The sequence below is a fragment of the Vipera ursinii genome (assembly GCF_947247035.1).
Source record: "Vipera ursinii genome assembly, chromosome: 1".
Lineage (NCBI taxonomy): Eukaryota > Metazoa > Chordata > Lepidosauria > Squamata > Viperidae > Vipera > Vipera ursinii.
In genome coordinates this window covers 23,754,890-23,770,994 of record NC_139512.1, presented here as the reverse complement: position 1 = coordinate 23,770,994, position 16,105 = coordinate 23,754,890, and the positions used below count along the sequence as shown (strand labels likewise).

The 16,105-nt window shown below is 42.2% G+C and overlaps 1 protein-coding gene across 1 annotated transcript in view; it reads left to right on the top strand.

Annotated features, from left to right (window-relative positions):
* Positions 1–226: 226 nt before the first annotated feature.
* Positions 227–16,105, top strand: part of LOC310632391 (maestro heat-like repeat-containing protein family member 2B) — a gene marked incomplete at both ends in the record, with an annotated part of 117,473 nt that continues 101,594 nt past the window's right edge. The window contains 11 exons of the mRNA XM_083349593.1: positions 227–233; positions 457–593; positions 4,000–4,162; positions 5,243–5,341; positions 6,557–6,708; positions 7,610–7,750; positions 7,930–8,022; positions 8,418–8,546; positions 9,214–9,283; positions 10,862–10,978; positions 11,512–11,585. Coding sequence (XP_083205719.1) covers positions 227–233; positions 457–593; positions 4,000–4,162; positions 5,243–5,341; positions 6,557–6,708; positions 7,610–7,750; positions 7,930–8,022; positions 8,418–8,546; positions 9,214–9,283; positions 10,862–10,978; positions 11,512–11,585 — 1,182 coding nt within the window. The remainder of the gene's footprint in view (positions 234–456; positions 594–3,999; positions 4,163–5,242; positions 5,342–6,556; positions 6,709–7,609; positions 7,751–7,929; positions 8,023–8,417; positions 8,547–9,213; positions 9,284–10,861; positions 10,979–11,511; positions 11,586–16,105) is intronic.

The window sequence follows — 16,105 nt, the reverse complement described above, 5'->3', positions numbered from 1 at the left end:
ATTTCAGGGGTGAATAAAATTCCATAATAAGAACAATGGAGAATTCATCTCAGGGCAAATTGAATCTTGGGATATGGTTGTTGTTGTTTTTTAAAAAATAAAAACTTTACAGTAAAAGGCACAAATATCAATGTTTTAAACCAACTTTCCTCAATATGGAATCTTCTGGATATGTTGAACCGAAGGCTAGTTTAAATATCCCAGCAGACTATGACAGTGTATCAAGATGCCAAGTTAGAAAAAGAAGGCTTAGTGAAGAAACATTGGCTCCGGTGAACTCACAGAAACATCATATCATAAATTGCATCTCTATGTCAGTTCAACATGTTCTGAAGTGAGTCATAATTCTGATGATATAAACTGTCTAACAGGTTATAAATAATACTGTTATGGAGCTTTGTTACAGGCAAATAAGGCCCTCTTCAAGGGTGACACTCCAAATTCTTCTTCTTTCAGAGATTTATGATTACATCTACTCCTGTCTGGAATGCCTGCAGAATGCTGAGCAAGCTGCTCAAGACATCAGCATGATGGTTGGGAAACTTAATGTCAAGTTGGCCATCAATATTTTGGCCCAAGAGATGGTAAATGAGGTAAGGCCTGTTGCATAAAATCAACAGCATGGTGAGTCAAAGGCTTTATAGCAGAGGTCTCCAACCTTTTGGGCGCCAGGGATTGGTTCCATGTACAGAGTTTTTTCTGCAGAACAGAAGGGGTGTGGTTTTGTGTGCTGCCTGCATCTCATGGATGGGGCTTTGCTTTTTTGTGTGGACCAGTTCCTGGCATGCTGTGGCCTGGTATTGGTCCATGGACCAGGGTTTGGGGACCCCTGCTTTATAGCACACTTTATCTGGAAAACTGTTTTCATCACTCTTGGACTGATCTTGTACTAAAAGAAGCTTCTAACTTCTTTTAGCACAAGAAGCTTCCTCTTAGACTATAGAAAAGGTAAGAGATTACCATTGAAAATGGCAGCTCTATGTTTAGCTTCTTCTTTTCATTCATTTAATAGAATACAAGTAGTCCTTGACTTACAACCACAATTGAGCCAAAAAATTCTGTTGCTGAGACATTTGTTAAGTGAGTTTTTTCTTGCTGCAGTTATTAAGTGAAGCACTGCAGTTGTTAAGTCAGTAACACAGTTGTTAAGTGAAACTGGCTTCCTCTTTGACTTTGCTTGTCAGAAGGTCGCAAAAGGTAATCACATGACCCTGGGAGTCTGCAACAGTCATAAATATGATCAGTTGCCAAACCTCTGAATATGGATCATGTGACCATGGGGATGTTACAACAGACATAAGTATGAAAAAGTCATAAGTCCCTTTTTTCCATGCTGTTGTAACTTTAAATGGTTACTAAATGAACTGTCGTAAGTCAGGGACTACCTATAACAGAATAACAAAGTTGGAAGGGACTTTGGAGGTCTTCTAGTCCAACCCCCTGCTGAAGCAGGAGACCTTATACCATTTCAGACAAATGGCTGTCCAATCTCTTCTTAAAAACCTCCAAGCACGGGCTTCCGGTTCTGGACTTTCGGTATTCCCAGACATGTGAGGGAATTCCTCCTCGTGTTGCCTGAATTTCTTCATCGGGGGCCCCTGTAAAGGGGTTGAAAGTTGCCCTGGAGGGGTGATGAGTGGGGGAGAGGTCTCTCCAGTCAGTGGCACAAGGGCAGCGGCCCTCCCATCAGCTTGAAGCTACTCTCCGAACCGAAGAAGAAAGGATCGGCCACTTCCATGGCCCATCATTTAGCCATTTCCTGCCGAAGCCAAAAGCACAACAAAGCAATTGAAAGCACTTGAAAACTGGGTGAAAATTGCATTATTCTTTTCCTAATTGTCTACTTTCCCTGTCAAAATCTTTCTGAATTTGCTTCCCCCTACGAGGAGAGAGGGAAGGGATTTTTTCCCCACCCTCCTTAAGAGCGGCCTTTGTCTACATTGGGAGAGAAAAGAAACAGCCTTCTACTAAATTATACTGATTTATTGAACTTACTGCCTTTCTACTTTTGGCCCAAAGTTCCTATATTTACAGAAATGGACTATTCTACGTATTAGTCTAAAAAAGGGGACCAAAAAAGAGAAATAAATAAAAAGATACTGTCTGAAAAGGATTCTGGGGATATCTAGTGAATACTATTGGCAAACAGTCTTGCTTATATTTTGGACTGACCTTGGCATTAAGATAAAAACTTGAAACAGCTGGAGATGAATTTGGCTTAGACTTGTGGAGGTGGACTCTTACTGATTTTTGTTTCAAACATAGCCTCCACCAAGCGCTATTTATAATTATTACAAAATGAAGAAGGATCAGCCACAAAACTTGTTTGATTATAACCTCATACTTGAAACAATCTACAGAGTCACTGAGATTTAATAATTTACATGCCAACCTTAAGTCACAAATTGAAACCCAGATTGCAACTAAAGAATTTATACTTCAGAATATAACAAAATTGGAAGATATTACTATTGAGACAGAGGAATATAAGCAACAACTATTCAAAGAACTGACAACTCTAAAAGTACAAGGAACTATCACTTTAGCAAATAACCTTAAAGACCAACAACAAACTATGGGAAAACTTAATACTCAACTTTTGACTCTATCAAAAAAGCCTATAACTTTAGAAGTATACTGTGTACAAGATAGTGATACTAACATAGAGGATGTGGAAGATCAACAAAGACAGTTTTCTGAAAGCTTGGATAGCCAAGCATTATTTACAAAACTGGATAAGACTCTCTACTTAAAGCAGATGAACCCGGATGGAAGAGGAATCCAGACCGAACTGAAGATAAAGTTTTTAGAGCAAATACATAGACTAGAACTAACAGGGCAACAACATAATGATTACAAATGGTTTGGTTTTTGTGGATCACTGATGGTTAGATGGCCTCCTTCAATTCAAATAATATGTATTGGAGTGAAGGGACACCTATCTGGCAATTCAAAGGCCTTGGTTTGGAAACCTGATTGGCAAAAAAAGAAAGCCCGAGTTAGATTTAAAAAGTGAGTTCTTAGAGAACCATTAAAGGTTATCCTTTTAGTAATCAGTGATCTATCAGGATCTAAAATAGAAAATGTTTATGAGATAGAACTAGAATGTGTTTATGTATCTATTAGGCTTATTTTACACATTATAATTTGTGCACTGACATAACGGAAAGATCCCACTTTTGATGTTAAAAGACATTTGATTATTCTATTTAAGAATTAAGAATTAGCTAAAATTTAAAACAGAATCTGGTTGTGTATAAGTTGTAGATTGATAAACATAGACTGTGGTTCTGTCAGTAACGTGTGATGTATTAGGATGTGAAACAGACAATGTTTATTAGGTAGAACATAGCTACTCAACCACTGCATACATGTTAGATGTGTGTTGGGGGGAGAGAGCACGGGGGGGGAGGCTCAGCTAATCTCAATGTACACATGTTGTACTTTGACAATAAAGGTTTATTATTATTATTATTATTATTGTTGTTGTTGTTGTTGTTGTTGTTTTTGATGTAATGAAATAAGGGAAATTTGGGTTGTGAATATTATTTGGGATGTTAAAGGCTAAATTTGAATAATATAATTAAAATTAAAATTAGGTAAACTTTAATAACAGGACATAGATATATTTCAGTGAAATTGAATTGACAAATTTTTCAACTGACCATGCTATTTCTAGAAATTTACTAGTTTAAACTGGTTGTATGAAATGTTAAGGGAAATTGAGAAGGATGTTTTGATAATGTAACGTAAATTATATACTGAAAACTCTGTTACTGAATCTCTGATTACCCAATCATCATGATGCTTTCTAAATATGTAGATTTTAACTGAAAAAACCAATAAAACTTGTTTTAAAAATCCCAACAACCTCCAAGCACTGTTCTATCCAGTTCATACTAAAATATACCCTCCTTATTAATTGAGACCTAACCTCATTTTAATGGTCCTGAAATTATTGAATGACAATAATTCCTATTTTCACCCCCACCTTTGTAGGAAGTGCCTCTGAAAATCAGTGTCCAAGCCAGCATGATCCTTCTAGCTCTGGCCAACTCTCATTTCAATGATGTCATGTATGAACTTCAAAGGAATATGAAGACTGGGATGCTCCCGCACCACATGGTACTGACCACTCTGGGAAACCTGGCATCTCACTATGGTATAACATCCTTTAGCAGTTCTTCCTTCACTGTTGGATGTTTTGTTTCAAGCAGGAACTGAGCCTTTCTCTGTAGGGCTGGAGAATTACGGTAGTGATCTAATATGCTGTGCAAACTGGTCCCAAGGAATGATCTGAACCAAATCCTGTGAGGTACAGCTTATGAGTGAGACACATTTCAGTAGAAACATTAACATTTCACTTAAACCTCCCGCTCCCATAAGAGTCAAACTCAGAGTGATATAGACCAAATGGTTGCTCAACATTTATGCAATAGAAGAATTAAATTTATTTTGATTAAAAAGTATCTATACGTATAGGTCAAACATTGAAGCCAAATATGCAATGTACTAAATCAAAAGGGAAATTCGTGCAGTGGTCTTTGTCATTCTAGACCCTATTTAATTTCTGGATGACTCTTCTAATTTCTCTGTAGCCTTTTTATTACTTTCTCTAGCCTTTTTTCTTTTTTTTTCTGGCTCTTACAATCATTATTTTAAAAGCATTGATTCCTGGTATTTTCAAGTAATTAGTTAATTTTTATGGGATGTCAGGCAGCAACATTTGAGTAATGACCAAGAACATCATCAGGTTTGAGGAAGCTCTAGGCAATGTGACATCAAGCTTCCAGCTCCGTTCTTCTGTTTCAAACTGGCAAGATTGCTGCTCCTCCTCCTCCTCACCCTCACTGTCACCTGTCAGTATAAAAAGAAAACAATATAGCAGTCTAACACATCTAACATGGAACAATATAGCAGTTTAACATATATTGTATTTATGTAGCCTGATAGTTGGCTGAATCAATTAGCAAATGCCTTAGAATGGGCAACTAGTTGGAAGAAGTTATCTGGAATAAGGAGATAACATTTCCCATGGTTGCCTATGGAGATTTTCGATCATTCAGGTCATGGTTGTCCCAAAGGTGAACCCAGAGCTGAAGAAGCTTCTTGGATGAGAAATGAAATGTCTTCAAAGAAAAACAAGAAAGTCCAGTTGCCTTGTGAAAAAAGCACCGTTGGGCTTTCCCATGGTTGCTTTGCTCATCTAACACACATATGTATGTTTTTTTCATTCTTGCAGCACTTAAGTGTGTCCCATTTTTGTCTTTAACTTTTGTGTATATAAGAATGATTCTAAGGATGCCCATGATAAGCCATATGAAGGAAGCGGTGTGTTACGGTAAGTGAGAACATTATTTCCCTTTTTCATTTAGCCTATATGGCCATTTCTTTCTTAAATGTTAAGATGCATCCTTTCAGATTTGGGATCCACCATTAGTGTTAATTCTCTTTAGTGTTTAGTGTTAATTAGTCTATTTACTCTAATAGCTAACGGTTAATGAAAAATAATTAACCTGACTTTTCCCCTAGGAACTATTTCAAGTAGAATTTGCAGAATTTAAGGAAAATAATCTAGAAGAGAGTCTGTTAGGACAGGGCCCCCCAACCCCCGGGCCACGGCGTGCCAGAAACCAGTCCACGTAAACAAGCAAAGCCCCATCTGCGGGATGAAAGCGCACCCACTCTGGTCCACAGGAAAATTTCTCTCCACAGAACCAGTCCCTGATGCTCAAAAGGTTGGGGGCCTCTGTGTTAGAAGGCAAATTAACAGTTAGGTGGGTCTATAGACTCTTACCTAAGTCTTAGTAAAAGTATGGAAAATGCCCTTCATTTTGATTTGTCCCCCAGTGACAATCTGGCACTATTCCAGAGACATTCCAGTTATATGCCTGATCTCAGCCATCTATTCTATTGGCTTCCTGTTCTTCTAATGCCGCCAGCCTTGACAAGCATAGCCATTTGTTCTAGTCTTTCATCAACTTGTACCACATATCTAAAGTGTGTGAATTTCTGCTTGATAATCTAGTCTCTATTAACATATATTTAAACAAAAACATACAATGGGGTGAATTTTCAGACTGATTCAGACCTAAGTCAACCATTCCTTTTTCTCTTGGTTTACATAATCTCATGCTGGTCTGGGAGCATGTGCGTAAGATAAATACCAGCATTAATAATAATAACAAATACCATTAGCAATATTAGCGATATGTCCTCTGCCTCGTGCCAGCAGGTTGCCCAGATTTTAATTTGTGTACATGGAAATGAAAACAACAAAAACCCAAAGATTTAAGATGCAAATCAGATGAAAGAAACTGGAGAAAAAAGAGCCTTGCTGCAAGAGAAGGCAAATAGTTAATAATTTAGCAGTGACATTTCATATTGTACATTTTGTTGCCTTATTGGTGAGAGGCTCAGCATGCAAATTTGAATGAATGAATGAATGAATTTCCCTGGTTATCCTATTGTGAATGAACGACTGTACGACACAAAGTAGTTTTTTTCCCCAAGAAAACCACCTCAGGCATTTTGCTTCTTTCCATTTCATTCACAGTTATGGAAACTTTCTGCACTGCCATAAACTTTTACTATAAAAACTGGAAAATGTGCTCATTCCCCAGAGAGACTGAGGCCCAGCTCTGTGCTCCTGTCATCCCCATCTATCAGCGTCTGGTTAGTGATTGGATGAACGATGAGGAAACCAAAGTAAGGATCTGCCCAATTTATCTTTAGTTCTCTTTTTTTTAAAAAAAAATGTGGGTAACCCTGTCAATTATAGGCGAATTGGTCTGTTGTCAGTCCTGGGAAAACTTTATGCAAGATATTTAAATGAAAAAAAATTAGCCTCTCTCTTTGAGGTGACGCAAATTAAGTGCTGCACGTTTTTATTTATATTACTTTAATACCGGTATTAAAAAAGTGGTGGTGGGAAGAGAAAAATAGGTAGAGGAAAAAGCAAAAACCACAAAAGCAAGCAGAGGGAAAAAGAGAAGCAGAAAAAGACATTTTTACATAGGCAATCATTTAGCGTAACTTTTAAACACATCCTTAAATTGTCAATTTACTGGGTTATAGCCAAAGGGACTCATGGCTACACAAAAGAACCATGAATTTAGAGCCATCAAAAAGGAAGTGGAATTTTTTTTCTCCACTCCAATATACTTTATTGTTTTTTTAATGCCTGTTTATTATCAGCATTCGCAACTCCAGTCATCAGCTGATTTTCCCTCTTGTTTTTCCTTGGGTCTGAATCTCTGTCCCTCACCAATCAGAGAGCAGGTTGTGACTATCAAGACTATCGGATAGTCAATCACAAATGGGTGCATGGCAATATCACAATCACAAATTAAAAATAAAGGGAGATAGTGTTGCTGTTGTTCTGAACAGATGCCAGGAAGAGGATGGACTGGGAACATTTCTGTCCCTTTTTTGCAGACCCTCCCCAAAGTGTGTGTACACTGTAAAAATCATAACAGAGAGCCTCACAAATATTTTGGTATAATTTGAAGTGTGTATCAAGTGGCAGCCTGACTGTGCTTTCCCAGATCTCTATGCAACAGCTCTTGCAGTGACGTTCTTAAGATCCAAGATGTTTGCTTTTCTGTAGGTGAAGGAGGCATCGGTGAAAGCCCAATGGCCAATGCTAGGGGTTCTGGTTCGTCGTACAGAGCAGCAAGATGAAATTATACAGAACATTCCCAAAGTCCTTATGGACAGCAGAGTTCTTGACTCATTCTACATAGCCAAAGTAAGCACTTCCAGCTGTGAGGTGACCAGGGCATGAGTGACTCTCTGAAGCCCCCCCCCCGATCTAGGAACAAACACAGCTGGTGCACCAGATGATGCAATTAATTTTACTTTAATGGTGAAGCTATGCATGATTGCTCCAATGTACATTGCCTAACAGATACGGTTTCCTGTTTTTAGAAGCTTAACCTTTTTTTGGATGTCTGTGAAGAGTGTAAACCCCCCATTCCAAAGAAGATATTCCAGGCCCTTTGTGACTTTGTATTCAAGCAGGTAAGAAAATGTCCTGTGACACGAACATTGTTTTGGGAATAAGGGGATACTGGTTGTAATGCCCTGTCAACAGATTCAAGCCATGTGGTTAACCTTTCATGCAGCAAGTTATGATGTCACCATCAAAAAAGCCAAACCAAATAGCTGGTATTCCATGCAAAGTGGTTTCTGTATGATTTGAATTAATTTTCCATGAGCCTTTCAGAAACATTCAGCTTGGCCCTCTGAATGACAAGCTAGTTTTTCATCAACTGGATACCTCCAAGCCCTCTTCTTTCAATTTTAATATTGAAGCTAGATGAAAATTCTAAGACCCTGAAGTGAATATAGGGTCCCCAACAAAAATAAATACAAAAATAATGTTTTCCCCATTGATCTGTCTTGCTTTGTTCTAGGTTCTGCCACTCGATACTCCACTACAAAAGAAACCCCAGATGTTTTCACAACAGGACTGGAAACCCAATATCCAAATGACCACTATGGAAAGGCAGGACTCTGAAGGGGAATCAGCTATGTGTGATCTGGTGGGTAGTACATTGCTTTGTGCTCTGTTGAATCCAGACATGTAGCCTGATTAGAACATTTTACCTATGTAGCCATTTCCAATGGAAAAGACAATAATATGCTGTATGGAAAAAATGTTTCACAGAGAATACCAGTTTTGCAATATTTCTTTTCTTTTTTCTTTCTGCCACCACCTCAGAGTTCAGTTCAGACCATAATAGAGAATTCTAAATCACATTCCAGGATAGAAATAATTCTAAGTAATGTGGTTTTTGTGTTGCTTCAATTCTTGATGCCCAGAGTTTGGTATAAGACGAGTGGCTATACAAATGTTTTAAATTAAAAATAAAAATAAATTTAATTTAAATAAATAAATATTTTTTCCCATCACTCTGGAACTTGCTGAGGAAAAAGGCATCTACCAACTGTTGATTATCCTAAAATCAGTATCAGAATTTCATTTAACACAACTTCTTCCCAAGTGGGTGAAGTCTTCTCTCAACTTTACTAAAAAAAAAAGGAGTGGGGAAACTGAGGGATGGATCTCAAGCTCTACCAAAGTTACATAAATCTACAGGACCCCAATAAATCAGACTATAAATTGAATTCTGAACATTTCCCAAGCTAGAACAGTATTTGGGAACCAAATTAAATAAATAAAGGCTTCTCTTTTACTTTTTCTTACAGTCCTATTATGAACATCAGGAGATCTGCAAAGATCATCGCTCTATACTTATGGATGCTTTTGGTCACCTTGGTAAGGATCAAAATCATGGAAATGGTTTCTACAAATATTATTTTTTTCTTGGTTTTCATCAAAGTGCCACACTTCACTTAGATGTACAGAAAGTAGCAAAAGAGATTTCATGCGCAGGATATACCCATCAAGTTATTTAGTGTATGTTGTGGCATAGAATGCTCTTGTTCAATGTTTCTATCAGGATATTCCACTCCATTTCTCCTATTCTCCTATTCAATTATCTGTTAGTGTAAGGACCTGCCTCAACTAGCGCTCTCAAGAAAGCAGAACTCTTGAAACTGGCATTGTTTCAATGGGAACTTTTATTGAGAATTAGTGATAGCAGTAGAGCAAGGCAAGATCTAAATTCCTCTCCCGCAAAATGTCACATTAAAACTGCCCTTTCAAACCCCTCCCCAGTGTCCAGTTGTCCATTTTGATTTTAGCCAATCCATAGGTGTGAAATCTGAACTGGAGAGCTAAAATGCATTTCTCAAGGTTTCAGTTCCTCTGCGGTCCCGTCTCATCCAAACAGAGATAAGGCAGATGGCCACAGGCACATTCCTCCCACCTTTTACACCCAGAGAGGGTCACTTCAAAGAAGATAGAGCAAAGCAAAGGAAATACATCTCTGAGCCCACAGAAACTCCCCCCTCCCCACAGAATGGCAGTACTGAAAATGGAATACACAAGCAAGTGAAATGAATGAAATGAAATAAAGTGGATTAAATGCACTGAAGGTCTGACAGTTAGTTTTCTCCAAAAGCCACAGTGGTTCCATGGGTATAGAGCATGTTCTGTCTTCATTGTGCTACTTTAAACATTTTTCCCCTCCCCTCCCTTCTCCCCTCGACCACCAATAATTTAGAGACTTTTTTTTGTTCCCCTGATGCATGGATAATGCAATTTTGACTACAAAATGTTCAAAAGACTGATCTGAAGAACTGTGTATGTATATGTGTCAATGCTGTGACAATGGATGTCATCGCTCTGAGAATCAGCAGCCATTTTACCTTTGCTTTTAACGTGGCTTTTCTGTTCTTCTAAAGTTCAGATGTAGAAGGGGGGATGGGGTAAATGCTTGAGGGTTTAGCTAGCCACAACGATGCAGAAGTGTGGGAACTCAAGGACATGGTCTGATAAGGTTTTGGTGGGCTGAGGAGCTGGAGACAAAAGCCCACATTTTGCACTAATTGGAGAATGTGATTTCTGACAGCTTTAGTGTGGTAGGAAATGCAACTAATGCAACTAGTGTGGTATATAAATTTAATAAAATAAACAAATAAAATAAACTTGTTACTTTGTATCTGGTGGGAGGGAATCTTAGTCTTGGGTTCAACTATGTAACTGCTGATACTTTGTTTCCTGAATAAAATGTTCTTAAAGGAAGAAAATCTTGCCTTGAAGTTCTTTTATCTATCTATCTATCTATCTATCTATCTATCTATCTATCTATCTATCTATCTATCTATCTATCTTTTATCTATCTATCTATCTATCTATCTATCTATCTATCTATCTATCATCTATGAATTCAAGAAAAGCAAAATTTTCTCTTTCTCCTTCTCATCTTTATCTCTATCTCTCATTTTTCAGTTTCTTGCTGTCCTGTTGATGCACAAGACTTCTTGCAGATTCAGATGAAAGATGCTGCAGAAGATATTCGTGTTGGATTCCTAAACAATTTAAAAATGATTGTGAGCCATGATGAGAGTAAGTAGTACTATTCTCCAAATAATATCAAAAAGAGAATGCATCACATTTATGCAACACTCTTTACTTTATGCACAAACAATCCCTAGCCCTGCAGTTATTATTATATTGTTCCCAGGAGCTCCTGCCAATGTGAACAATAAGGAGGAATGATGTGAGCTGTAGTTCAGTTACATCTTAAAGGCCAGATCCCCAGTTCTGCTTTAGAAAAAGGATGGTTAATGTGAGGATTTAGTTATTTTGTTATTAAACCTTCACCATACCAAGATCCACCAAGGAATGTAATCAATAATTCAGACATTATGGAATAAAATGTCTCTGCGCATTAAATTTTAAGCAGGAAGTAACCAAACTAAACTTACACACATTAATTCATGATTATCCTTCAAACTTCCTTTGTTTCCAAACAATTATATGTTTTTCTGTTGTGTGTTTAGAGCCTTTTGTTGTCACTGTGATTTACACTAATGGGACTCAAATTGTTCCTAGTAAAATCCGACTTCGATTCATGGTGAATCTTTGGTTATTTTCAGTATATGAAGCAAGAAACAGAAAACGTCCAGTTGTAGAAGCCGTGAAATGCCTTCTGGATGACCATAGTGAAATGGTAAAATAGTAGAAACCTATGAAAAAACCATACAAGTTCAGACCAAAAGCCTGTAGAAAATTGCACAAGTTCAGGGCTGGGTAATTCAGAAAACTTTCTTAAGATGGTATTCTTTCTGGAAGAAAATTCCAGAATTTACTATGTACTATGTGAAGTAGCACCACCTTGGTAATATCTTAAATTTCGTGCCATTTAACTTTACAGATAGTCCTTGTTTAGCAATTGCCTCATTTAACAACCATATGCATTTTAGAGAGTGGTGAGAAAGTAATTTTGCAACCAGTCCTCTCATTGTCCCAAAAGTGCTTTTTCAGGAGGCTTTCTGGTTTTTCTTTGAAGACGTTTTGCTTCTCATCCAAGAAACTGCTTCAGCTCTGACTGGATGATGGGGAACTGGAAAGATTTATATTCCTTGCAAACATTTGCATTCTTTTAGAGAGTTGTTGAGGCCATTTGGAGGTTTAGCTGTGTCCTCAGGGTCACCTGAGTGGTGCAAATGTGTGTGGAGCCTTCTTGGCTGCAGGATGTTTTCTGCCCTGTCTCCCTTCACCGTTGAAGATAGGCGCAGACTGTTGGGGATGAGTCTGTGATGTCTGCATCTCAAACTGAAGCACGAATGGTTTGTGTGGTCTGCAATATTTTCTGGAAATCCATTCATACTCCCGCACCATTCGAAGGTTGTTCATTCCAAAGTGCATAGCTAAATGTCTGTGGAGATTCTCAGTCAAGCAGGTCATGGTTGTCTTAAAGGCGCCTTTTCAGGAGGCAATATCCATCAGCCAAGAAGGCTTCACACCCATTTGCACTACTCAGGCAACCCTGAGGACACAGGTAAACCCCCAAATAGCCTCAACAACTCTCTAAAAGAATGCAAATGACCAACTGTCTGCAAGGAATATAAATCCTTCCATTCCCCACCATCCAGTCAGAGCTGAAGAAGCTTCTTGGGTGAGAAGCAAAATGTCTTCAAAGAAAAAAAAATGTCCCGTTGCCTCCTGAAAAAGCACCTTTGGGACAGCCATGACCTGGATGACTGAGACTCTCCATAGACAGTCCTCTCATTTTATGACTTTTGCAGGTCTGTAAAACAAAGAAAGCCACAGTAAGATTATAAATTCATGATATTCTACTTGCTCAATGCTTTACTTAACGGCTGAGTTACCAGTCCCAACTGTGATTGTTAAAGAAGCACTGTGTTCTGAACCAGCCTGCTACCGGCCTTGCAGAAAGGCAAACCCCTGTATAAACAGTAGAGACTGGAGAACGTCTGAGGCTGGAAAGCGTCTGCCAAGATTTATTACACAAACAACAGAACAAGAAACAAAACACTGGAACTTGAATCCTCAAACGGAACGGTTGCTTTCAGCAACCAGCCCTTCCCCAAACACTCCTTTTATTTAGAGTTCAGGGAGTGGCCTCCCTGTGCCTCCTTCCGAGGAGTCCCACAGCCTTTCTCTGCTTGTTCCTGCTTGACTGCCTCCTGCGTCGGGCATCCTTGAACAGGGCCAGCTGTGGGTCATCATCATCCGCACTCTCGGGCTCGCGCAGCTGAGAAGAGGGCCCTGGCTGGGGGCTCTGGGAAGCCTCCAAGCCATCATCAGCAAGTTCGTCTTCAACACCCACCTCCTCCCCCTCATCTGAGTCATCCGAGACATCCGAGCCGGCTGCCAGACCCACAGGCTGGCCCTGAATCACAACACTATCCCGCACCGCAGGGCCCTTCCCCCGGGGCTGCCGATCTGGATGCGGTCAGGATGGTAATTGTACGTGAAAAGCAGTCACCAACGCAGGGGCATGAACGGCGGTCGCGTCTTCCCATGTGAAGTCCTCCGGCCCGTACCCTTTCCACTCGATCAGGTACTGGAAACGACCTTTCAACCAACGGGAATCCCTGATGCTGGTGACCTCGTACTCGGGGGTGCTGCCTCCATCACGAGGTCCTGATGGGGGAGGTTCCGCTTGGTGGAGTGGACAAGCCGGTTGTTCGGGGACCAACAGGGACCGATGGAAGACTGGGTGCATGCGCAGGGAACGTGGCAGAGTTAAACGATAGGCGACCGGATTGATGACAGCCTCGACTGGGAACGGTCCAAGGTAACGGTGGTCCAGCTTCCTCGCCGGCCGTGTGGATGGTAGGTTCCTGGTGGACAGCCAGACCCGATCCCCCACCGATAGTGGAGGCGTAGCCCGTCTCGACCGATCGGCAAACCTCTTGTAGTCGGCCTTGGCTTTCTCCAGCTGCCGTCGCACCAACCGATGGATCGCCTGTAACTCCGCCATGAAGTCGTTCGCTGCCAGCTCCGGTGAGTCCATGGGAGAAAGGGGGAAAAACCGGGGGGTGATAACCCACATTGGCCAAGAACGGTGTCATCTGCGTGGAGGTGTGCTGCGAGTTGTTAAAGGCAAACTCGGCTATGGCCAGATAGTCCACCCAATTGTCCTGCTGCAGGTTGACGTAGCAGCGCAGATACTGCTCCAGGATACCGATGACCATCTCGGTACCCCCGTCAGTTTGAGGATGATGCGCGGACGAGAGGCAAACCTTAATGTCCAACGCACGCATCAACTCCTGCCAGAAGCGGGCTGTAAACTGGGCCCCCCTATCGGAGACGACTCTATCGGGGAGGCCGTGCAGCCGAAACACCTGTTGGATGAACATGCGACTAGTGGCGCGAGCTGACGGTAAGCCGCGACAGGGGATGAAGTGCGCCATCTTGGTCAGCATGTCCACCACCACAAACACTGTCGTGAAGCCGGAGGATGGGGGTAAATCCGTCAGAAAGTCCATGGACACAGCCCCCCAGGGTCTCTTGGGTGTTGGCAAAGGCTGCAGTAAACCAGGCGGGGCCCCTGTCGCTGACTTGGCCTGCCTGCATGGGATGCAGGAGGTGACATAAGACTGGACGTCGTGTCGGACTCGGGGCCACCAGAAGGTACGGGAGACCAGGTTCAGAGTCTTAAACAGGCCAAAATGCCCCGCTGCCGGGTTATCATGACACTGGCTGAGGACGAGTCCCCTGAGTGGCCCTCCCGGAACATAGAGCCGGTCACGATAATACAAGAGTCCATCCGTGACCGTCTAAGGCGAGTCTGGCCCCACCTCCTCCTTCCGCTGAGCCACCCACGCCTCCTGCTGCTGTGCCTCCCGGATCCGAGCCCGTATATCAACCGGCTCCCGCACCGCAGCAAAAGACTCGACGGGGATCACTGTCCTGGGCAGAAGCTTGTCTTCCACTTGGGTATATTCGGGCTTCCTGGACAGAGCATCCGCTCTCTGATTGTGCCCGCTTGGTATGTACCGAACCCGGAAGTCAAACCTCGCAAAGAAAAGGGACCACCGGATCTGGCGTTGGTTCAAATTCCGAGCGGTCTGCAGGCTTTCCAGATTCTTGTGGTCCGTCCGGACCTCGATTTGATGCCGCGCCCCCTCCAGATGATGTCTCCAAGCCTCGAACGCCGCCTTGATGGCCAGCAGCTCCTTCTCCCAGATGGTATAGTTGCGCTCCGAGGGGTTCAATTTCCGAGAGTGATACGCGCAAGGGAAAAGGGTACCGCTGGGCGTTGTTGCCTGGAGTAACACGGCCCCAATGGCAATGTCGGAGGCATCCGCCTCCACGACAAACGGCCATTGCGGGTCAGGATGCTTCAAGATGGGCTCCTTCATGAAGGCGTCCTTCAAAGCCTGGAACGCCTGTTGTTCTGGTGCGTTCCACTGGAACCGAGTCTTCTTCTGCAGGAGCCGGGTGAGGGGGGCTGTCAAGGCGGCAAAGCCAGGGATGAATGTTCGATAGTAGTTGGCAAATCCAAGAAGTCGCTGAACATCCTTCACGCGACGCGGGGGTTGCCAACTCTGCAACGACTCAACTTTACTCGGCTCCATGGCGATGCCCTCAGGAGAAATGCGGTGACCCAGGAAATCGATGGTCACCTGGTAGAACTGGCACTTCTCCAACTTGGCAAACAGCCGATGTTCTCGGAGGCGCTGCAGGACCTGACGGAGATGCTGATGATGCACTTCACGCGACGGGGAGTAAATCAGGATGTCGTCCAGGTAGATCACGACAAACTGGTCCAACAGATCCCGAAAGATGTCGTTCATAAAATGCTGAAACACAGCGGGGGCGTTGGTCAGGCCAAACGGCATCACCGTGTACTCAAAATGTCCATAGCGAGTACCAAACGCCGTCTTCCACTCATCACCCGGCCGAACTCTGACGAGGTTGTAAGCTCCACGCAGGTCCAGTTTCGTGAAGATCTTAGCCTCCCGGAGTCGGTCCAAGAGCTCGGGGATGAAGGGCAGCGGGTAACGGTTGCGCACCGTGATGGCGTTGAGTTTCCGGTAGTCACAGCAAAGCCGTAACTCGCCCGACTTCTTTTTGACGAAGAGCACGGGCGCAGACACTGGCGAGGACGAGGGCCGGATAAAACCGCGAGCCAAATTCTTTTCCAGGAAGTCCCGCAATGCAGCCAACTCGGGCTCTGACATGGAGTACAAACGCCCCACTGGGAGAGGTGCATCA